The 23,612-nt window shown below is 44.5% G+C and overlaps 1 protein-coding gene across 2 annotated transcripts in view; it reads right to left on the bottom strand.

Moving 5' to 3' along the window:
- Positions 1-3,642: 3,642 nt before the first annotated feature.
- FHIP1A (FHF complex subunit HOOK interacting protein 1A) overlaps positions 3,643-23,612 on the bottom strand; it is a 392,657-nt gene continuing 372,687 nt past the window's right edge. For both annotated transcript variants that reach the window (XM_086962295.1, XM_086962294.1), the window contains one exon: positions 3,643-4,952. In XM_086962295.1, the coding sequence (XP_086818421.1) occupies positions 4,702-4,952 (251 nt within the window). In that variant the 3' untranslated portion in view covers positions 3,643-4,701. The remainder of the gene's footprint in view (positions 4,953-23,612) is intronic.

The following is a 23,612-nucleotide window of genomic DNA, read 5'->3' as shown; positions in this document are numbered from 1 at the left end:
AGCAGCGAGGTTCTCCCGCGGGGTGCTCCTGTAGAGACAGCAATGTACTTACACTGGCCCGCTTCTGTAGGGGTAGCTAGGTACTCCTGTCGGTTTGCACCTGTAGGGGTAACTAGGTAATCTTCTTGGGATGCTCCTGTAGAGGTATCTAGGTTCTCCCGCAGGGCTGCCACTGTAGGGATAGTGAGGTGCTCCCCATGGGCTGCTGCTGTAAGCGTAGCTAGGTATTCCCATGGGGCTGTTATTGTAGGGGTAACATGGTATTCTTCTTGGGCTGCTCCTGTAGGGGTAGCAAGATACTCCTGCTGGGCTGCTTCTATAAGGGTAGCGAGGTACCCTCGCTGGGCGGCTCCTGTAGGAATACCAATGGACTACTTCTGGCTGCTCTTTTAGGGAATAGTGAGGTTCTCCCACTGGGCTGCTCCTGTAAGGGCAGTGAAGTACTTACAATGGCCCTGTTCTGTAGGGGCTGCGAGGAACTCCTGCCGGCTGCATCTGTAGAGGTAGCTATGTATTCCTTTTGGGAGGCTCCTATAGAGGTAGCTAGGTACTCTCGCTGGGCTGCTTCTGTAGGGGTATTGACAGATGAACCTGCCCGCGGTAGGGGTGTACTTGTCATGCGTGCTATCACTGTGGTAGTACCTGTTGTACGGAGAGGACCTTCTGGGACATTTGGGTGTCATTTCTCTATAGAGGGGGCAGACTGAGGTATGAATCTGCTGGGTGGTCGTCTGTACCTCTGAGTGAGATGCTTCCGTTAGCTGCAGTGAGGTACTGGTAGCCGCTGCGGAGGATGCCTCTTACACCTGTTGTGGGGTCTTCTGCTAGGGTGGGGTACATGCTGCTGGCTTCTGCTACAGGTTGCAGGCTACGGTGGGATGCAGATAATTGCTGGGGGGTCTTGTGATCAATATCACCCATGAGTAAGGTACTGCTACGCGTTTGGGATCTCCTGCTGCGCTGTGGTGCTGCTGCTTGTTGAGGGTCACAGGGCAGAGCGAGGAGCTGCTGCGCGCCAGGAATCTATGGCTGGGATCAGAGAGTCCTTTCTCCACTAAAGGATCTCCCTGGTACCTGTTGGGCGTTCAGTGGGAGGGCGACCTAGAGGGTTTAGGAGGGTCTTGTGACTCCCGGCGGGGTCTCCTGCTGGGGTAGGGTCGCGGTCTCTGGGCTCAGGCGGGCGCTCTCCGCCAGGACGTACCAGGCCCGGATGCGTATAGGGAGCAGTGGGCCTGGGCTGGTCACCAGCCGTCCCCTGGATGGGGGCAGCGCGGGATGGGGTCAAGGTTTGGGGCTCGGAGCAAAGGGACTGCAGACTGGACGTAGTCATTTATGCAGCGAACCCAACAGGGATGAACAGCGAGAACAAGGGAACATGCCAGCAGGACCACTAACCAACGGGGCCAAGGCATCACCATGGTACCATTGACAACAACCATTCTTGACCACTTATCCCATCTGTCACTTTCACCCCCACATTTACAACACCCCCTCGCACTCCAACACCATTACATCTCCGCCTTGACTTCGCGCCTGCACCCTGACCCTTTTAATCTGTCCCGATACTCTCACACTCTGACCTCTAACCCTGCATAGTAATTCAGGCTCCTGTGTCCCTGTGCTGAGATCTCGCTACACTTCCACCCATGCTTTTACTCCCTTGCTCTCCGCCCCCTGATCATTACTTTCTTGCACCCCTCTAACTTTCCGCTCTCGAGTTCACCCTTGAACTCAGGCCTCCTCGCCCTGTGCTGTGATCCTTTCACCTTTGCCCTTGACCCGTGAGCTCATCACTGTTCAGCCCTGCACTCCGACATCTTGCCTGCTAGCCCTTATGTCTCACGTATGAGCCCCTTCCGGTCTCGTATGTTTACTCTCTGCTCAACGCCTTGCGGATTCCTCCACCCCTGTCATTCCTTCAACGCCACCTGGCAGCCTCCCCCTGCTGAGTCTGTGTCCCTCTCTCCCGTACTCCCTTCTTCCTTGTGGTTGACACCCTGCCTCTCCCTATCTCTAAATGGCAATCTCGCCTGTTCTTTGGTGTCTCTTAGTCTCTCCCAGCAGTCTCCACTCTGGCAGCCTCACTCTCCCTGAGCTCTCCTGGTCTTGGGTCAGTGGGTCGGCATCCCACCTCCTGGAGACATCTCTGGACACAAGGCACAGAGGCAGGCAGCGTGAAGGGCCAGGAAGTTAATAATCAAAGGAGTGGGGCTCTGGTGGGCCTGTATCCACCCCCCTCAGAGCGTTCATTAGCGAAGCCGGAAGTTGGGGGGGTCCATGTTGATCACACCTTTCATTCAAGAGAAGCGGGAACGGGTGCCGCTGAGCCGAATGCTCTGAGCAAGCTTCAAAACCGAGATAAAACTCTTTAAAGAGCGCATTAATTGAAAAAGCATACAGGCGCTTCTATACACCGTGGCATATAAAAATAAAAACAAACACGGCAATCTAAGCATGTTACAGTTATAATAATCTTATACAAACTGTTTCCAGGACACAGTCAGATAGAACGACGCACACACAAACTCGGTCTAAAAAAAAAAGCTTAAGGGACATTTTTATACCCACTGTGACTGTCGCAGTTAAGTCTCCATAGCGTTTACATGTCCCCAAACACTGGCATAGATACCTTTCATGTAAACTGTGTGCAAAAACACTTTACAGAGAAAAACAAGCGCTTGTGTAAACTTTTCTCTTTTAGCCCCCTCCTTTTCAGACTGGGTTCCTGAACTTCCTGCTGACTTCAAAGGTTACTTATCTTCTTTATGGGGCCATCTGGACCCCTAAAGAAGACAAGAAAGCTTTTACCACAGACGTAAGTCAAGGAACCCAGTCTGAAAAGGACAGGGCTTAAAGAGAAAGAAGAACGTCACTAGGACCTCTTCTCTAATGGCTGGCCACAGTTTAGGATGCCAGCCAATGGAGAAGAGGGGCGGGGCTTAACCTTACTAGTAGAAAATACCCTATATCATTAAATCTCGCCAGTTCGACTGCGCATGTCTGCGCAGTCTTTCGCAGGCCGAGACCTAAAGAAAGTGTGCTGCCTGTCATGACACCTACGGACACGTGTGTATGCATGATCATGCTGAGGACAGGGGTGTTTTTTGCAGAAGGTGTTCAGCACATGCACAACGATTTGTTTTTTTTGCTAAGTCAGAACTGCATTTGCAGTAAACACTGGCAAAGGCAAAAGTTTGGCTAATGCCTTCTAATTGCGAGGCATATTAGCTTTGCAAATACTTGTCCGATACTGCATGTGAAGCAGATTGTGGTGTTTTTTTTTAGCAATGACACGTCCTGAAAGCTGAAAAAAGTGGTTTTCGCCATTTTCGTACTGTATCAAAAATGTTCGCCTGTCACTAGTAGTAGAGGACCTAATAGTCTTTACGGTGCATATGACACCATGTCAGGAATCTATGTTTTATGTAAATCATGTACTTTGAAGTCCTTATGTAATATAACTGGTCCTTTTGTAAAGCGCTCTGACACCTTCGGGTAAAGTTTGTGCTATTTAAACTTGCATTAAATAAATAAATAAAAGTTTTAAAAAATCCCATATCACAATTATAAACACGTCTCTCATGTAACCCCGATTGACCCAAAAACAGAATAAACCCCAAAATAAAGTCACCAGTGGCCAAATCAGTTTTCAGTTTTTAATCATCCCTGCTCACCTGTTCCACTGCAAATAATTTAACTTCAGAACGTTTTCTCACAAAGGTGCAAAAATTCAGACAAAATACTTGTCCCAATTATAAATAACCAGTGTTTTCAACATTGAATTCGATTGATCCACCACCAATATGCCATTAAAACAGTATAGGAAGGCTGTTACCCCCTTTCAGACACATCACTGCGAATAAAAATGCTATGCACCCTTTAAAAACCACTGAAAATAAAAAGTTGTTTATAGATTGGCAAGTAACAAATATACACACTAAATCCAGTTTTTTTTCAAATATGTTACACCGTTCAAAGTCTACCTACTAAGGCTTGATTCTGTGATTAGGTAGTAATGCTCATTGAAAGACCTGCAACGGGCAGTGTCCTGCATCCTGCATTTTTGGCCTTCCGGGTGTGATTTGATGCCATTGACAGCTGATACCTGTTCTGTAAGGCAATAAGTAAGGGTTTGGTGCATCGGTTGCAGAACTCACCTGTTCCCTCAGTGTGGAGAAGTTAGAGGCCAGGTGTCCCTCCTTGTCCCAAAAAACAGAAGGCAATATGAGGGTTGTAAAAGTTCCAGAAGAGTGAACTTCATGTATTTATCATTTGTGTGCAAATGACAATTGTGAAAACTTTGTGCACTCATTTCACATTTGCCTGCGCTCGAAGTTCTAATCTACTTTTTTGAAAAAAAAAACGGTAAAAGGTACACTATATCAGAGCAAACTGCAGAACTTTTTTTTAAAAACAAAGACAAATAATAATAACAGTGCTCGTCAGTATTTACAACCCCAAAGTAAATTGTGTCATTGTGCTTTAAATGCAACTGATAAAAAGAGAAATAAAATCAAATGTCTGTAAAAACATTTTGCAAAAATAAACCAACTTTGCATAGCTGATAAATAGGACACCTAATAAACTGTACTATACCTAAATATATTTATCTTTGTCAAGTATTACAGGACGTACCGTATGAAACTATAGCTTCCATATATAAAAGCAGCTTTGTTTAAAAAAAATCTATAAAAAGATCTGTTAACAAGTTGTATCTTCAAAGTTGCTCCACAGTTTGCAACATAAAATGGAATGTTCCTGGGCAAGAGCTGCGAGTTCTTTTAGGAATTCTGGGAAAAGTACAGCCCCGAGAATTGCAGTCCTCACATGAGAAGGTACGCTGGGCAGAGGGATGGCTTTTTTTGCTCTGCTGCTCAACTGAGGCTGAAGTGCATTTTGGGGAGGTTCTTGGACATTCTGTCCACCTGCTTCACCTCTGACGTTCATTTTATCTGAAAAATAAAAACAAAAAAGTAGATTACTTAGAGGCGAAAATCTGTTTTGCTTCCGACCTTGGTGGATTTCTTCTGTAGGGGTTTTGCCACAGGCGATAGACCGCACTTGATATTTTAAAAAAAGAACTGTGTTGCAAGCCAATTTGAAACAACATTCTGCAAAAACCAGCACACTGTATTGACGCCCGTGAAGACCCATATCTTTACAATCAAAATCTGAGAAGCAAAGTCCCTACCCCCTCACCTCTCCCATAATGTAGAGTCATTGGGCCCGATTCACAGAATGAACTTAAGACTAAATCCTAAACTTACTACTATTTGGTATTCACAGAATGCACTTACTACTTTCGGGATTCCCAGAGTGAACTTACTACTTTCGGGATTCACAGAATGAACTTACTACTTTCGGTATTCACAGAATAGATTTAAGACTACTAACTTTACGTCCGCACTCGGGCCGGAAATTCCGGCCCGGAGGCGGAGTTTATGGGTTGGGGGCGGAGCTTATGGCCCAAAGGCGGGGCTTACAGGCCGGAGGCGGAGCTTGTGGCTTGGAGGCAGAGCTTCCGGCCCAGAGGTGGAGATTTCAGCCATGGCTAAATATCAACCTCCGAGCCGGAAGCTCCGCCTCCAAGCCGCAAGCTCCGCTTCCGGGCCAGAAGCTCTGCCTCCGGGCCGGAATTTCCGGCCCGAGTGCGGACGTAAAGTTCATTCTGTGAATCCCGAAAGTAGTATGTTCACTTTGTGAATCCCGAAAGTAGTAAGTGCATTCTGTGAATACCAAATAGTAGTAAGTTTAGGATTTAGTCTTAAGTTCATTCTGTGAATCGGGCCCATTGTTACTAAGCATAATAGTTCTCATTTTCTTGACTTGAGAAAAGATGCCATTTTGGAATCTGCAACTATGACTAACCTGCTCCACAAAGATCTCTGCAGTGAGTCCTCACTTGACTTAGCAATGTTACCAGTAGTTTGAATTAGAGAGACATATGTGGAGGAGGCTTACTTACCCATACAAGAAAAGAGACTCTGGTCTTCAAGGCCACTAGTTAAGAATGTTGGATGCCCTGGCTAAAAGATAGGCATGAACTGCTTTTCAAAATGTGTACTGGAAGACAGCAATGCCAACTTCCCAAAATGTGTTGCCATAAAATGAGCATCACCTCGCTATATTTTAAATCAGAGTCGAGTTTACTTTTTATTCAGCAGTTCTTTAAAGAGCTTGGTGAGTCTTAAGCTCTGTCCCTGAATTTGACTCTTATTTCAGAACAGGCTTTGCAGTGAAGTCAGAGTGAGCGTATTGTGATCGATATTCCTCAGATCATGGTTAAGTCAGACACATGGTTTGTGCCCACCATAAGCAAAATTCAGCTGTACACTAACGCCAGCATTGCTACAGTCAAGCTGTACCATAACCAGAGAAAGCTAGGAAAAGTTAATAGCATAATCTATAGACTGATCAGGTACGGCTCCTCCACTTAGGCGGAGCAGCGTCACACCACTGCTCTCAGAGCAGTGGAAAAAGGAAAAATAAAATGATAATAACAGGGTTATTATCATTTATCTTTCGTAGTTACGGGGCTAGGTTAGGGCGGGCGGGGCTGGTGTCACCGAGAGGAGGAGTGGTTTGTGCACAGTAAGTGCGCATAACTCTTGGGCCGGCCAAACATTCATGCGCACTTAGAATGTTCTCCAGTGGGCTGTAATGTACAGCCTTTGGTGGAGAACATGCACAGGCTGCCAGTCCCTGTCTGAGTGCTGAACCACGGCGCTCAGACCAATCATGATGCTGCTGTCATGCTGGTGACAGCAGCATCAGTAAAGCTTAGGGGAGCCTATATGCTTCATGCTTCCGGGACTCTGAGTCAGGAAGAGAAGCGGAGTAGAGACAACGAAGGAGAAATGGCAGCTGTGAAGAGGTAAGTGTTTTATGTATTTTTTTTAAACCCCCCGCCAATCCAGTTTCATACAAGCCGCCACTGAGACTGCTATATATTTACGTTTGTAGCCCAATAGTACATTTATCTAGTTTTCAATGTTACTAACTTGCAGACTGTACCTGGTAATGAACCATTTTCTTCTGCTTGCTTTACTGGCCAACCCTTAGAGGCAATGTTTATCTTCTCACATTTCGCCTCCACTTCCCTTCAAACATCACAGTACAGTTATGTAGAAGAATAGCATTAGGCACGGATTGCCTGCCATCTCCCACAGGCTCTCTAGGTTATTAACCCTAGCCCATTTAAACATCTATCTACAATATACACTGCTTAGAAGTGTGGCTCAATGGTTAGAGCGGCAGACCCTGATACAGAGGTCTGGCCCGGGACGAGGGTTCAATTCCCCACCTCGGCGGGTCTTGGGCTCAAAATTCCACGGACCTGATAATTCTCGCCTCAGTGACTATTCCAATCATGGAGTCCCACTCTGCAACTCTGGGCAATAGCTTGCTTAATCTCCACAACGATTCAGAAAAGGGGGTGGTGATGGACAGAGTTTCTGAATTAAGCAGAATACTCCTACCCAGTCAACAGATCAGGGCTTGATCCATCACAGTTTTCTACCTCACTGCACCATCCCAGCTCAGAACCTGGCTACATGCAAATTAGTCTGTCCGTGGCCCAGTGCATCATGGGAACAAGGCAGACAAAACTACCAAGCCAATTATTTTAATGGAAAGGAAACAAGCTTCCGGGGACCGGTTTCTGGCGTTACAGCTGTCTTCGACCCGGCTTGCTTGAATCCTGATGGTGCAGTGAGCAAGGGACTCATGTCTGAGTATACCCTTCCACGCTTACGTTGGACAAAACGATTCAGAAAAGGGGGTGGTGATGGACAGAGTTTCTGAATTAAGCAGAATACTCCTACCCAGTCAACAGATCAGGGCTTGATCCATCACCGTTTTTTAGCTCACTGCACCATCCCAGCTCAGAACCTGGCTACATGCAAATTAGTCTGTCCCTGGCCCAGTGCATCATGGGAACAGGGCAGACCAAACTACCAAGCCAATTCTTTTACTGGAAAGCCCGGGACCAAGGTTCAATTCCCCTCCTCGGCGGGTCTTGGGCTCAAAATTCCACGGACCTGATAATTCTCGCCTCGGTGCCTTTTCCAATCATGGAGTCCCACTCTGCAACTCTGGGCAATAGCTTGCTTAATCTCCACAACGGCCCCCACAACGCTAAGGATGCCTGGCCTCCACCTTGGGGGTGCCCAGGAGTGGACGCCTCACAGGGAAAGCCAGGATGGGTTCCCCAGCGGTATTCGTACAAGCGCATTGAGACCCTTGCGGGTGAGTAGTGCGCTATACAAGTATCAATTTACATTTACATGTTTACTCGACCGTTTTATTCATTTCTTTGAAAAAATTTAGTTGGGGCCTTGTCTTTGCACTACTCTCGCTGAAACCAAAAATGTAAACACCTCCTCATAAAGCCAAAATATCAGGCTCACTTTCTCAAACTTCTCATGGCGGAACACAACCATAGCTACTAGCGGTACAGTCATCAGCATTACCCACTGTCTCTCAGACACCCATGCTGTGCAATCAACTTATTTCTTTCTGCTTCACATACACACACCCTTCAAGACTGAGGAGGACACAAAGTACAGAGCCTTCTTTCTAATTTGTCATTTCTGTTGGGCTCCGGTCTTCGCACCAACAATAAATTATTTTTCTAATCCATACAATTTCAGATTGTGTTCATTTTTGTTCCCCTTATCTTCCTATTAATACAATCATATATGTAGCACGATATAAATGGAATCGCTCCCTGCTGAGGCACATGGTTGTCCAAATTGGGACCCGTGCCCTGAAAAGAACAGAATCTAAGTTGCAAAAGAGGTGGCACATGTAGTCAGGGCCATGTGTTAGGTCAATATACTTTTTCCCAAACCCATCTACTACTGAATTGGGTGCTATTTCCACACATTCTGTAACAAAAGTGGAACGGCTCATAGTTTAACCGTATCTGAGACTTGTGATTGGTAAGCTGTGATGGAAACATTACATTACACATTTGGTTTGCATTCGAGCGCAGACTGATTGTGTTGCAAGAGAAAACCCTGGTACAATACTTTCATGCAATGGGCCCTTGGTTTTCTATGTCCACCTACCAACATTGTCGTGCGGATATGTTACATTTCTTTTATAGGTATTATTTTCTTATACATCTTTTCTCCGTCTATTATTGTTAAGAATTGGGTTGTTTGTTGACTGGGGTGTGAGCCCAGGTCGAGCAAAAGCCACAATTCCTTGCAGGGTGAACCACAGAAAGTCACAAAATTAACCTGTGCTTAACCCTGGGTAGTTTAGCAGTAAAAATAGTCGGGCTTAAATTAGAGGCAATGTGTAAAGTATTTATGCAGGACACAAACAGTAATAAGGTAAAAATACAACACAAGTAAAATTTCACACCAATTTAGAAAATTAAATGAGATGTTATAAATTATTTGACACCAAAACAACAAAAATCCAATCAGTAGAACCAGAGTTATGATTTTGTAAAGTTTTTAGTAATAACTAGCACCTAAAGGATCAACGCACCAACAGATGACCTCTAGTTGCGTGAGACTGGGTCAAAGTCCAAAAAATATGTCCGACCGTGATGGAACACAGTTCCGATACAAGAAGTGGATTGGGCCCGGCCGGAGCTTACCTTTGGACTTATCTGAGAAAATGTTCTGAAAAGGTAAAGGTCAGTGGGCCAAGGCTGCAGGTGGTGTCCCAAGATGGAAAGTCGTCGTTGGATAGCCCTGGGATAGCCATGGTGAAGATTTCTATGATCAGACTTAGTCTTCAAATGGAAGTCAAAAATCTCCAGCAGGACGAGTCAGAGGGCTGTAGCCGAAGACAGCCCCTTTTGGCACAGGACCACTGAAAATAATTTGCTGCTGTGGAGGAAAGCATAGCAGGAGAAGCTGCAAAGTCAATCTGCCCGGCGATGCGCCGTGGGCTCTTAGGAAGCAGGATGTTCCAGGTCTCCTCCTGGTTCTCAGAGTAGTTTTTAACCAAAACATGTTTAAGTCCCCACTTATGGGTTTTGGCTATCTTGAGCTCCTTTACCACCACTTCCAAGGGTTCAGAACTGGAGGGACACCACTTGGAATGCCAAAAGTCACTCAGGTTGGCTTCAGGTGTAGATTAAAGATGGACACAGTCTTTTGTGTCCCAGTGGCTCTCAACAAGGGGCCAGCAAACTAGTCCTTCTGAGGCACTCTGGAGGTCCTGGAACAGATGAAGATCCAGTCATTGTATCCAGGCAGAAGGCAGCTGAGCAGTAGGACAACGTGGCAGCAATCCAGCAAGGCAGCAGTCCTTCAGAACACCAGTCCAGCAGAGGTAATCCTTCCAGTAACACAGCAGTCCTTCTTCCTAGCAAAGTATCCACAGGTCCAGAAGTGGACTAAAGAGTTGGTGTCTGAGGTCCCGTTTTTAGGTCTTGCGTGGCGTACTGCGCACATACGCATTCGAGCTCGGGAGTTTTTATGTATTCGAGTGTACTTCACTAGCAAGGGTTAAGCCCCGCCCCCTTCTCCATTGGCTGGCCTCCTAAACGGTGGCCAGCCATTGGAGAAGAGGTCGCCATGACGTATTTCCTTCTCTTTTAGCCCTGTCCTTTTCAGACTGGGTTCCTTGCCTTACGCTTGTGGTAAAAGATTTCTTATCTTCTTTATGGGTCCAGATGGCCCCATAAAGAAGATAAGAAACCTTTTAAGTCAGCAGGAAGTCCGGGAGCCCATTCTGAAAAGGACGGGGCTAAAAGAGAAATGTGTACGTCGTCCGATGGTATATTTCCTTCCGTGTTGAATGTACCCAGGCTCCTCTTCTCAACCACATCTGCATTTGCAAATCTGCAGAGGCTGGGCCAGAATTTCAAAACCCCATCTCCGTGCCAGGAGGTTTATGGTATTGCTGGTGATGTCAGCTTGGGGCCAGTGATTCGCCTTCACAGCTATACTTAGCATGCTACTGGTTGATCGACGGGTTGCGTGAAGGGAAGCCGGCGCTGCCCTCGCGCCAGTTCTCTCTGGTGGCTGGATGTAATCATTGTGGCTCATCTGATTTTAGTATTGTTGTCTCTGAAGCACACTCACCCTCGTCCAGGTGATTGCTGGCTTTCCCTTCAGCGGATTCGCATGTATGCGGGAGGGAAAATGCGGCCTCAGCAATGCACAATTCATACCCCTGTATTCGTCTAAGAGAACACACTTGTCGCCGTTTTGTAATTTCATTCGGTGTGGCTTGTCCTGAAATTATTACACGTGATGCTCAAGTTTATTGCGGGGGTGTATGTGTGTTTGTCTGTGAGTGTGTCCTATCCGGGTGCCTCCCCCTGCTGCCAAGCCATGCGACCCTCCCCACTTCCCTCACTCATCCAAATCGAAGCCCCAAACCTGCTCGCTGAAACCTCCGCTTCCCTCCCAACTCTCCACAAACAGCCCCCGCTAGCCTATCGAGCCCGGCAAAACCTCCATCAACACTGCATGGCGAGCAAACCGTACCCCATCCAATGGTGTTGAATTTTATAAAATACCTGCTGGTTAAAGGGTCACAATGCTTCAGAACTCTGTGTCCTTATAAAAGAAATCCCCTTATACCTTTCATACAATCTACCGAGGTGACAAATTACGGCTGCGTTCATATTGTATCGGAGCTCTGATAATACCTCTAGGATTACACTAGGGCTCATTGTATCAGGGGTTAGATGTTAGCTAGTTTCGCCATCTTTTCAGAAATCTACGTACAGAGGTTGGAAAGCAATATTTTCAGGGTTTGAACGCACTGTGAATCTGTAAATATCTACAAATGCATGTTTGATGGTATTTGATAGCTCCACAGTGTTCTCTTTCCAGACTGGAAAAGGTTGGATATTTTGACAGGACTAAACCTTTTTTCTGGGTGGGAAAAGGGGGCGTTCAGTAAAAAAAATTGTACTTGCTAGAAACCCACAACCCACATCTGCAGTGTGAGAGACAGCAGTGTGTATGAGAGACAGCACTGTGAGAGACAACATTGTGTGTAAGAAAGACAGCAGTGTGTGAGAAACAGCAGTGTGTGTGAGAAAGACAACAGTGTGTGTGAGAGAGACAGCAGTGTGTGTGTTCTAGGGAGAGCATGGTGTGTGAGAGACAGCAGTGTGAGAGCGACAACCCTGTGGGTTCCCCTCATCCAGCGAACATGTCACCCTGCGGCTGCCACCCTTCAACGTGAGTTCTCTTCCTCGCCCCATCTTTACTCCTGGTGGCTACCTCAGACCCTCTTCGGCAGCGCACTTCCCTCCAACAGTCTCCCGGTCTCTCTTCTCAAAGAGAACCTTTCCCGGGCACAAGGCCACAGACTTCAGAAATCTGAAAACATCTCCCATGCAGCTGGTGGGGGTAGCTGCCTTCTTGCAGGTCTGAGGCAGCGGAACGGTCTCGGCTCCCCCTTCACCACCGGAGGAGGGGGCCTGAGAGCGCACGTGCTCCCTGGACTAGGAGGTCACAGTTATGGGAGGCTCTGGCAGAGAAGGCCTGACAACCCCCCACCCCAGCTCATGAACCACCCCTCCCAGTTCCCACCTGCTGGTCAAAAGAACACCATGCCATGGCGGAGGGGGGTTTCAGACCCCCAACAGCTGAATAAGGCGGTCACGGCCCAGGCAGGCTTTGACATTTAACATCTCAGCCTCCTTTAGTATGGCAAATATCCCAGAGAGTCCAGAAATGGATAACTGCACAATGACCCCCCCAACCCACTCCCGTGGAGGATACCCACACCTCTTCCTCTACCCCTTCACACTTAGTGAAGTCAAATCCCAGCACCATTGCTTTTCTTGTTAGAGGAATATGCATGCATCCTGTTGTATTTCGTCCTGCACCCCACACTTTTCTTGCACAGGCAGCGAAATGCAATGCAATAGGTCTCGCATTTCCGAGAGATTAAGCTATTGGCATTGTAAATGACAATGCCATTGATTTATCTGTTTTCAAAACCAACACATAAATAAAAAGTTTGACATTTACAATGCCAATAGCTCTATCTTTTGCAAAGGCGAGACCGTTGCATTGTAAATGCTTGTTATACCCTAGTGCCCTCCTTCTGGAAGGTGGGAAACTTCTAGACATTGGCTTTAAAGTGCATGAAATTTCCTGCCTCCCCTGCCCTCAAACCAAGCTGGCTGAGGTGACAATGTGGGGTCGATAGACCCTTTGCGTGAAGGCAGAGCACAGGCTATTCAGTTCCAAGTGGGGCTGTGCTCAGCTCCGCCACCCTCCACCCACAACATTACCAGCAGATAGACCACTGAGGCACATTTAATCCCTTCACTGTGTAAGTGTCTGGGAGGAATTCAAAACTTCTGTCAGTTACACCCAGTCATGAGACCCAAGATAGGCTAAAGGCATAAATGGGATAAGGAGAGTAAAGTAGCAACTTTCTAAAAATGAAAATTTTAAAATGATGATCAAAAACCTGACTTTACCATTAATTAGGGCTTTTCACCACAATTCCAAAGACACCAAACACGATGTACCTACCTGCTCCCAATTGGAAATTACATCTTATTAATGGTAATAAGCAATCTCCAATGTTGTCCTATGGGAGGGGTAGGCCTCACAGAAGTTAAAAAAGAATTTAGGAGTTTTTCACTACCAGGACATGTAAAACTTAAAAGTACATGATGTCCAACTTTTTAATTACACGGCACCCTGCACTGTGAGCTACCTAGGGCCTACCTCAGGGTTGGTTTATATTTAGTAAAAGGGGAGTTTAATGATTGGCAAGGTGATTTTTATAAATGCATTCAGGTTGCAGTGGCAGACCTGGGACATGTTTGAAGGTGCTTCTTAATTGGGTGGCACAATAAGTGCTGCAGGCCTAATGCTTGCATTCAATTTACATGCCCTGGTTATGCAGTATACCACTCCACAAGGGACTGAAAAGTAAATTAAATATGCCAATAGGGTATAAGCCAATTTGACCATGTTTGGAGGAGCTAGGCCAAGCACTTTAACACTGGTTTACAGTTGTAAAGTGCACAGAGTCATATCCCAAACAAAAACTAATTCAGCAAAAAGTGAAGGGTAAAAGGCAAAATGTTCGAAGATGACGCTGCAGGGAGGGCCAGGTCCAACTATTGTTATTTTTTACCTCTCTCCTCTGCTGTATATGGAGGTGCTGGCAACAGCCTATAGTAAAAACGTAACAAGGACTTGTGGAGTTAGTCCAAAGACTGAAGTCCCTTAGCGCAACTATTTTTATGACGTGGTTGTATCATTTGTATTTATTTAATTAATAAGGTGACTAAGAATATACGGAGACTGTGAAAAATAAATTGGGGGAACTGTTTAAGGAGTCCCAGGGCAAAGAGGAGTTAATGGTCTCAAACTGTAGCAATTACAGCATTTTAACACTGGAGTCCTAGGGCTTTACTTTACTACCAAGTCCAAAACTGAGCATAAAGCACAACCCTTCCGCCCTCTACTCAGGCAGGTAGTGCGAAGATTAAGTTCAGAATTCAGTGAAACATATAAAAATGGCCAGCCATTCATTGTGCCGACTGTGTTTTAACATAAAATAAAAGTAATTACTTTTAACAAACAAAACAATGATGTTATAAAACTTACAGGGCTTCAGTATGGGATGCACTGGTGACGATCCTATTACTTATAATAAGTGTGAAATAGCGAATACCAGTTTCAGTCCGATCCTCTGGACAAGTTAAAGATTTTCTTAGAGCAAGTAGAGACACATTTCTCCTGCAGGCTGAAAAAAGGTTGATTTTATTCTGGCAACCCCCTTTTTATTTCCTTCCTGATACCGTGCTTGTTTATGTGGTTTGCTAGAGTGTGCAACAGTACCTAATTTGTGCTGGTGTTCGGCACTGGCACTTATTTCTATACATTATTTATAATAGTCTACCAAATGGTGGAATTATCTGCATTTTTCTTTAAAGATCAGTACAGTGTTTTACAGTTCTTTGTACTTTGAAAAAATATATGAAACTAACACGTCTAGGCCATGCTTAAAATTTAGTCCAGACTGTCACGCATGTATGTGTGATGGTTAGTAGGTAGTGCTAGAACTAGCATTTGGCAGAGCTGGCAGGATGTGGATGGAGTGAGCTGTGATGGCCCTCTGAGAAATATCTTTCACCCTGCACATGCAGTTTTACAAATGAAGCACTAGCATGGTATTTCCAAAGGTTCTCTCTGCAATGTCTTTTTCCCTCACGTTGTACTTTTATTCTGTTCAGCTTCTCCAACTCCTGCAGGCTGGGGATCTTGCTGCTGCCTCTAGAGTTGGGGGGTGGAGGGTCATTGCTCATTCTCAGGCTCACAACCCTGTGTTATCTCCACTGTGCACGTCTTTGGTTGCAAGTAAGTGAGCGGTGGGAACACCTCCAAAAGAAGAGGGACAGTTGTTTGTTTGGTCTTGTCCTGATCAGGCAAATCCTCATCGGGCTCCGCCCATACAAGCGAAAAGCCCACCTCAGGTCACAGTTTTAAGATCCAACAAAAGACTGAAGCCCCTACCAATTATGGTGGGTAATCTTAGGGCCAGATGTACGACATGATTTTGTATGCGCAAACGGGGTTGTGAACCCGTTTGCATATGCAAAATCACCGTTGGCCATGTATAATTCCTAAATAGCGAGTCGCAATTCATTTGCAACTAACTATTTAGGAATTGCGAGTCGCAATTAGGAAGGGGTGTTCCTTTCCTAATTGCGTCCGCAATGCTATGTGTCAATGTTTTGTGACCGCAATTGCGGTCGCAAAACACTTGCAAATTACCACCCTTTTCAAGAGGGTGGTAATGTAGTTGCAATTTGGAAGGGCTCCCCACGGGACCCCTTCCACTTTGTGAGTGTCTCTAAAAAGTATTTTTTAAGGGCAGGTAGTGGTCCCAGGGACCGGTTTGACCTTTTATCCCCCTATACTTATACCACGATTGCAGGCAAAGCTTGTGTATTCCAAAGGTTCAGCTCTGGAACAGGTTTCAATCAATTTCTGCCTTTTGCATATTCATCCCAGACTGCTACAGCCATGATCTTTTTCTTGTAATATCAGCAGGAAGATGGGGTAGAATTGTAGACTTCTGGCAGGGGAGAACCAAATCAAAAGCACAAAAGAGGGAGAGTTCCTTAGTTAACTATCACTTCACACATTTCTAGGGAACAATGAGGCAGAAGCGTGTGGAGAAGCGTGGCTCAATGGTTAGAGCGGCAGACCCTGATGCAGGGTTCAATTCCAGACTCGGCGGCTCTTGGACTCAATTTCCCCGGACCTGATCATTCTCGCCTCAGTGCCTAGTCTAATCATGGGTCCCACTCTGTGACTCTGGGCAATAGCTTGCTCAATCTCCACAACGGCCCCAGCAGCGCTTGGATGCCTGGCTTCACCTTGGGGGTGCCCAGGAGTGGACATCTCACAGGAAAGCCAGGAAGGGTTCCACAGCGGTATGAGTAGAGCGTCGGGATGCCCCATTGCTGAGGCAGCCGTGCGCTTTACAAGTACAACTACATTTACATTTACAAGAAGAGGCAAGGAATATCCTTGCACTTCAAAAGAATGCTCAATCTCTCATCTGCCATATCGTAAAGTCTGGTCCACTACACAGGACCTCATTGCTGGGAAGGAGCCCTGCAATTCACATTGACATCCGAGTCTCTCAATAACCCCCATCTGAAGTACCACTCTGACTCAAGAAATCAAAATGGATTCCTAGGTATCCCAGTCAGATGCAGCACTCCCGCTCTTCACACATCTTACTGCACTTGTATAAATTGCATACATATGTGCCACCCTTGTCCCACATGGATGAAGTGAATTATGGCGCTGTAAGAGAATGAGAGACCAAATAAATACGGGAGAGTCAAGTGTGCGATTCTCTTGCACAGGTAAAAAGGTATGTCCTGCCACTAGAAGCGGTTGCTGTTACCATTTTCAGTCTTCTACAGTCCAGTGAGCCGACAGTAGTCATACTCAGAAAAGGGACATGGTATGCCCTTCAAGACGAGAGAGCCCAGCCCTGGGTTTTATGCCATGCCATAGGATGCATTCAACCTTCACGCTTAATTGTCATGCGTGCCGAGGCAAACATCAAAAACCCAGAAAAATTCACTATGGGGAACTTGAGGTAGGAGGAGAAGTTCTCAAGAGCCACTGCTTAGGACTTGTTATATCCCCACAGATTTTGAACAATTTTATGGGTGTTTCAATGAAAATTAATATTACAGAGTTCCCAAGTTCTCTGTAAGTTTTAGGTGAAAACTAAAGATGACTGCTATACATCCTACCATTTACTGTAGTTTTACCTATTCTCTAACTGTTAATTATTTATAGGGTCCCCATGCGGTAATACGCTCAGTGTCTGGTGACTGACATTCTTCTGTGGGAATGAGGTAGTCAAGGTTCTTGCTTTGGATGAGGTTGTGGTTATAACATCATTGTTTGCATGGAGATTGTGGCACTGAGAAGGGTGCACTGTATTGGGTTAAATTGTGAATTCCATATTTTTGTCAGGGTCAACTAATTTCTGAATTTTTACTTGTCATAGTTGAGGAGCAAGTTCTTTCTAGTTTCAAGAACTGGTAACGTCGCTACTGAGCAAGTCAACATGATTGCTGTGGATGGTGGATTGAACATGTATCCAAGACACAGTCGCCCATGAAGGTTTACAAAGTGTGTGGTTTTGTGCTTCCTTTAGTTTCAGTTTAATGTTTGGAATCATAGTTCCTAAAATCACACCTTATTTAGCTCAATCACTTGAAAATTCTTGCTTTCAGCATGAACAGCTGGGCTAAGAACAAAACAGACAGCATTGAGGTGGTGCTGATAGCAAATGACCTGTGCTAAATAGTCACTGTCTGGGTGTTCCTTTGAGGAGCAGACATCATTAATTATTTGCTTCAGTAGATACGCTTCCTTGTAGTTGTTTCCAAATGCTCACAGTGAGATGTGTTCAGATGTTTAACTCCCAGTGGTACTGATCAGTAACATTGCAGCAAGAGTGTTTATGTGAGAGCAGTCAGGCCGCTAACAGTAATTACCGGCAGATATACTGTTGGTAGCACACTGCTAGTAGAGATATGTACTTTTACCTTTCACAGGGTTTATTATTTCTAAACTTTTATCATTCTGTATATTTACAAGCACTGCTGTATCTAGCCCTCTTTTTTTCTATCCGGGTAACCTCTCATCAGTCCAGGGTTAGATGGGAAAACTGGTACAGTATCTAGCCCATTAACAGCACAAACATCTCTGGCAGGCGATGGGTATTCGACTTGGCTACCAATAACTAAAAAATAGAAGGTTTAGTGAGTCAAATATTTACTACCCAAGGGGTGTGGGCAGAGAATACAGGTGTCAGTCTTTTAGGGCAAACATGTTTTTCACCCACTCAACTTTGACAGACCAACAAGTATTTTAACACGGGCAAGATCTCATAGCCTGGGGAGTGAGCAGCTGGTACCTTGCCACACCACATCTGCATTGACTCTACCTCCAGCACCACAACTGCTTCTATTATGAGCCATACTATGAAACTATAGTAATTGATTATCAAAAGAACTCCGTGCTTCCAATCCTCCTTCTTACCACTGCATAATGCTGACATTTATGATATTCTAAGAAAAGAAAATCTGAATAAAAGGGTCATTGCCAATTAGGCATTAACTTGTGAAGGAGTATTAACTATTTCAGATCTGACACCAAAAAACTTGACAAGAGGGGCGGCCTGCTGGTTTTCAACCTAAGTTATTTCTCTTGTACACAAATATCTCACAGTGCTATCTGTGTCATCCCAGTGAAGCCCTCTTGCTTTTGTTGCAGCTCCATCCACCAGGCACCCTACATCTTGCCAATTATTGCTGGATGGGGTTTCCTGAGTTGACCATACAACACCACAAGTTTTGGACATTTAAATAGCAACACAGAATCTTATCTCAAAAAAATGGAAGTTATCAGTTTTAGTTGATGGAAGATGTATTTTTTTGTCTCTGAAACTGTTAGTGTGGCATGCATAGGCCTCCATGCTATCGCTGTATGTCAATATCTCAGTTAAGATGTTCCAAATAATCAATGAGATAGTAACACTTTTGTCTCTTTCTGGTTTAGACCAAGAACGCATATGCTAAAGCTGGCTTGAGGAGCCGAGCTTCTGGATGTTATAGTTGAAGAGCTGTATTTAGTTTGCATTTAAATACATGCACCGTCTTTCTATTTTATATTTTTAGCACTGGTGCTGGTGGAGGTGATGCCGTCTATGTTGCACCACTGAAGTCATAGGGACTGTGAAACATCCAAGAGTTTCACAAAGAACAAGTGCAGGAAAGTGGTAAATATGTGGTTTGTAGCCAGTGGTGCATTTTGGAGAATACTTTTGCAAATATATTACTAAAATATAGTGTGGTAACACACTATCATTTACAAACAACACATTTCACATTAAAATGGTCGCAAACTCCGCAGTGACGTGCAGTTTTACTGATTAAAAACCATATAATGCACAAACCATAATGTGCAGAAATAAGGTATCATAAAATATTTATCATTTGCATATCACCAAGTAAAGTGTCTACATTTGATTTGATGCTAATAAAAGCTTTGTTTCTTTCACATTTCAGAATTACAGAAAAATGCTTCATATGTGCTTTCCTAACAGCTGATATATTTTTTAATATTTGTACAGTTCATATAAAAAGATATTCGTTTGCTATATTAGGAAAAAAATGGGACATTTTACAGCCTTTCCTTTCACACTCCCTGTATCCGAGCAAGATTGTCACATAGTTCACTTTAAAAACATTCGCTAACTTGCAGTCAGAGAGAGAAAAGTAAACACCAATCTCTGTGTTAAAAGAATAAGCAGCAATTTGTTAGAAGGTATAGCCTGACAATTGACCTTTGCCATTAAACGTACAGAAAAGGTGATAAAACCGAAATGTAATGGCATCTTTATTGCCATATTTACCTGTTGAGCTCCAGCATATTTATTTTGGGGGTGCTGCAGAAACCCTGCACCCATACTTCCACTACCTAAAACCGTATTTCAAAGTGTCCAAAAACTGCCATTGAAAATAGGTGGTGCTGTTTAAGCACCTAAAATACGATCAAACAAAGCAAGTCATTAGGCTCTATCCAGCAAGACTATCACCAACGCTTGAATGTGGGGTTCACAGAGTCAAGGAAGCATCTGAGTAAAGTACCAAGCATCACAAAAAAAGCATGATGTGCATATTGGGTAGGCCTCAAGTTATTTAAAGGTTGGCAAGGAAACTGCTGTCAAATTATATCATGGGACTATTGGTCATAGATTTTTGATCTCACCTACATTGCCAAAAAGTGAATATCCAACTTGAACCAGCTGCTCACTGGTGCCGCAGAAATTAATTTAATGGTTTTGAGCAAGGGCGGCTGCGGAAGAGCATTGCCCCACTGCCTTTGAGCACTTCAAAACAGGAAAAATAACATGACAACACAATGTTATTATCATTTTCTTTTTCCGTGCTGAGGCAGTTTTATGGGGTGGGCTAAGCAGAGGGGAGTAGTGGTGGCACTCACTAAGAGTGCATGACTGTTTGACTGGCTGTTCTTGGCTGGCCCAACAGTCAGCACACTTTGCATTTTCTCCATCAGCTGTATTGTACTGGGTGGAGAACATGCCCAGGCTCACCTAACCACAGTGCTCAGTCCAATCACAACGCTGCAATGCAGCGTTGGGTTTGGCTTAGGGGAGCCTATGTGCTTCCTGCTTCCACAGAAGGAAGAGGACGGAAGAGAGGCGGCGGCAAGCCAACCAACCGGCCGGCCGGCAGGTAAGTGATCGTTTTTTTCTTTTCTTTTAATCCTCTCTCATCCTCCCTACCCCACAACTGCTTTCCAGGAGCAGCCGCCACTGGTTTTGAGTGAAGTAAATGTATGACACTGAGCATGTGGCTAAATCACCGAAGCATTATGTGCAATATGCGACTTTGACCCTGCCCCTTTACCCTATCTGACATTTATTTTCCTGCAATTACTTCTTTACATATATTTACTCAGTTACACAAACACTTCACTAAAAGCAATGGAAAAATAACTTTGAACGGAAGTATAATTTAGCTCTAGGGTTAAAAGAATCACTGTATTATTAATAAATAATTTATATGAATTTTATTTATGTAAGGATTTAATACTGTCTTGGTATTACTGTATGCGATTGAAAAATAAATTAATTACAATTAAAGGTTAGTCGCGTTAGAGTGATGGCATTCATTATTCTCATTATATTTAATTTATTTTAATTTAAAATAAATCAATAACAAGTGTATGGTTAGGCGTAGCATTAAGATAACTGAATCCGAATAAGATAACGTATTTCATACAACAAAATGCTTAAGACGAAGATGTAGAACAATTTAATGTAATCTACGTAAAATTATAATTAGAGTGAGCACTAATGCAATACTATAAAAGTTATTTTTAAATTATTTGAATCAAAGTAGCATTATGGTTAGTATTAGAATTACAATCTGGAAGTTACAGTTTTAACTGAATGACAATGATTAATAGAGTATGTTTAGAGTTATTACTTTATTAAAAATAATTTACCTCGGATTGGGTTAGTATTATTGGTATGCAACAAAGTAAAAATAGGATTAAGGAAACTGTTTAGGCTTAAGTGTAGAGGAAAAACTGAAAGTAGGACAGCCAAATGGAACAACATAATGGTCAGTTTAATGTTACAGATACCTGAATGAGGCAAAGGTAGGACGTAGTAAACTTCGGGAAGCAAATGTACGAAGAAGCAGGACCGGCTTTAGCATTGATGGCGCCTCGTGCGATAATGTTTGTTGGCGCCCCCTCATGACCACCTTCTCCTCGGATTCCCTCACTACCACCATTCAACAGTTCCCTTAAGTCTCCATAACCACTCTTTCTCACATGCATTTCTTTTGTTTTATAGTGCTACTCATACCAGTGTAGTGTCAGAGCACTTTACGTTACAGACATTACACAGAGGCAAGGAATCATACATGTGTGAATCAGTGCATAGGAAATGTTAGATAAGGCAGAGGACTGCAAGGTGTAGGATCCACAGGGCAGCCATACTGGTGGACAGGATAGTTTAATGGTGCTTGGTCTGTAGAAGCACAAACTCAGAATTTAAAACATAACACCGTAGTTGGGGGTTGTCTTTACTAATTTGAATTGATTTCTACTCAGATAAACCCTTTTACAATATTCGGATAGAGAAAGACTGGGGGAAAATCATAACTCTCTAATCTCTACCTTGCAGTTTGCATGCCGCTCTTGATTAAAGTTAATAGGTTTCTGTTCTATATTAGGATTTTAACCTATAAACTGCAAGTAACAAAATGATGTATCTGACAAAAGCAGTAACCCACTGAACTAGCTACATTATAGGCACTTTGCGATCTGCGTGATACAGGTGCTTTGCAGCAGGCATATTAACCCTCTGCGCTACTTTAGACGAGTCATAACTGCCACTAGACAAAACTCCGATCTCTCTCTAGCTGGTCCTTTAATCACTAGACTTATCTTGGCATTGTTATTGATTGCTGAAAATTGACGGAGACCTGGAAAGCAGGAGCTTTTAAAATCATAATATACATGAAAACACAGCGCTTTCTGAAGTCACCGCCCGGTGCTGTGGCCCTAGTCGCACCATCCTAGAGCCAGGCCTGTGAAGAAGTCAGTGAAGTAGAAGTAAAGATCTAAAACCATATTTGGGTGACACGTGCATTGGGTCACCCTTCATACAGCTAACAGCAGTACACAATTAGGCAAGGGTAACACTTCGCCAGGTGTATGTATGCACTTCAAGGATGGAACTCTAGATCCTGAGTAAATGTGAGCCTCTAATAATATGCTTAATATACCTATAAACTCTCACCTACATAGTCAGGAAAAATGAAAAGTTAAAGCAAGTATAGAAAGAGGTAATAACACAGTTAAGAAAACACTGAGGCCTATTATGAGTTTGGCAGTGAGGGAGCAGGACTGCCAAACTCCCACACCACCAAACCCATGTTTGAACGACCAGCTAGATTAGTTTTCTCCTGTCTGGCGCACAGTTCTTTGGTGTTCCCACAGCTGTGCCTATGAAATAGCCACCACAATGGGAACGCCAAAATCAGTACCTTCATGGGATGGACTGCTGCAGTCCATGTCGTTCTAATACTGGGGTGCATACAGACAGGGGGACGCAACATGTGCCCCCCTGCATGCACCCTATGGAGCAGAAGCATAAGGGGGCCCTGCACGCACCCTTTTTTCTCTCACTGACACAATTTTCATAGGGGCGGCTCCTCTGCATTGGAGGAGAAGTGTCACCCCACTGGCTCAGACTCAGCAGTTGCAAAATAAAACGATATACTTTAATCATTTTATTTTTCATTTGCCGGCTCTGAGCCAGCGTGTACCGAGAGGGGCTGGGCCAAAGCCATGAGGGGGTGGAGGAAGACTAGTGTGTGAACTAATAAGTGGGCATCTGTGTTTGGCCTTCCGTCTCAGGCTAGCCAAAACACATGCTCACTAAGGTTTCTCCAACCAGCCTGTATTGAAAAGCCGGGTTGGAGAAACAGTACAGACTCCCTATGCTGAGCAAAGCATCAAAGCAGCCTGCTCAGGCCAATCCCTGTGCAGCTCTCATAGCATGAAAGTAGA

This window comes from Lissotriton vulgaris, chromosome 3_1, assembly GCF_964263255.1.
Source record: "Lissotriton vulgaris chromosome 3_1, aLisVul1.2, whole genome shotgun sequence".
Classification (NCBI taxonomy): domain Eukaryota; kingdom Metazoa; phylum Chordata; class Amphibia; order Caudata; family Salamandridae; genus Lissotriton; species Lissotriton vulgaris.
The sequence above is the reverse complement of the archived record's forward strand: the minus strand, read 5'-3'. Positions and strand labels throughout refer to the sequence as shown.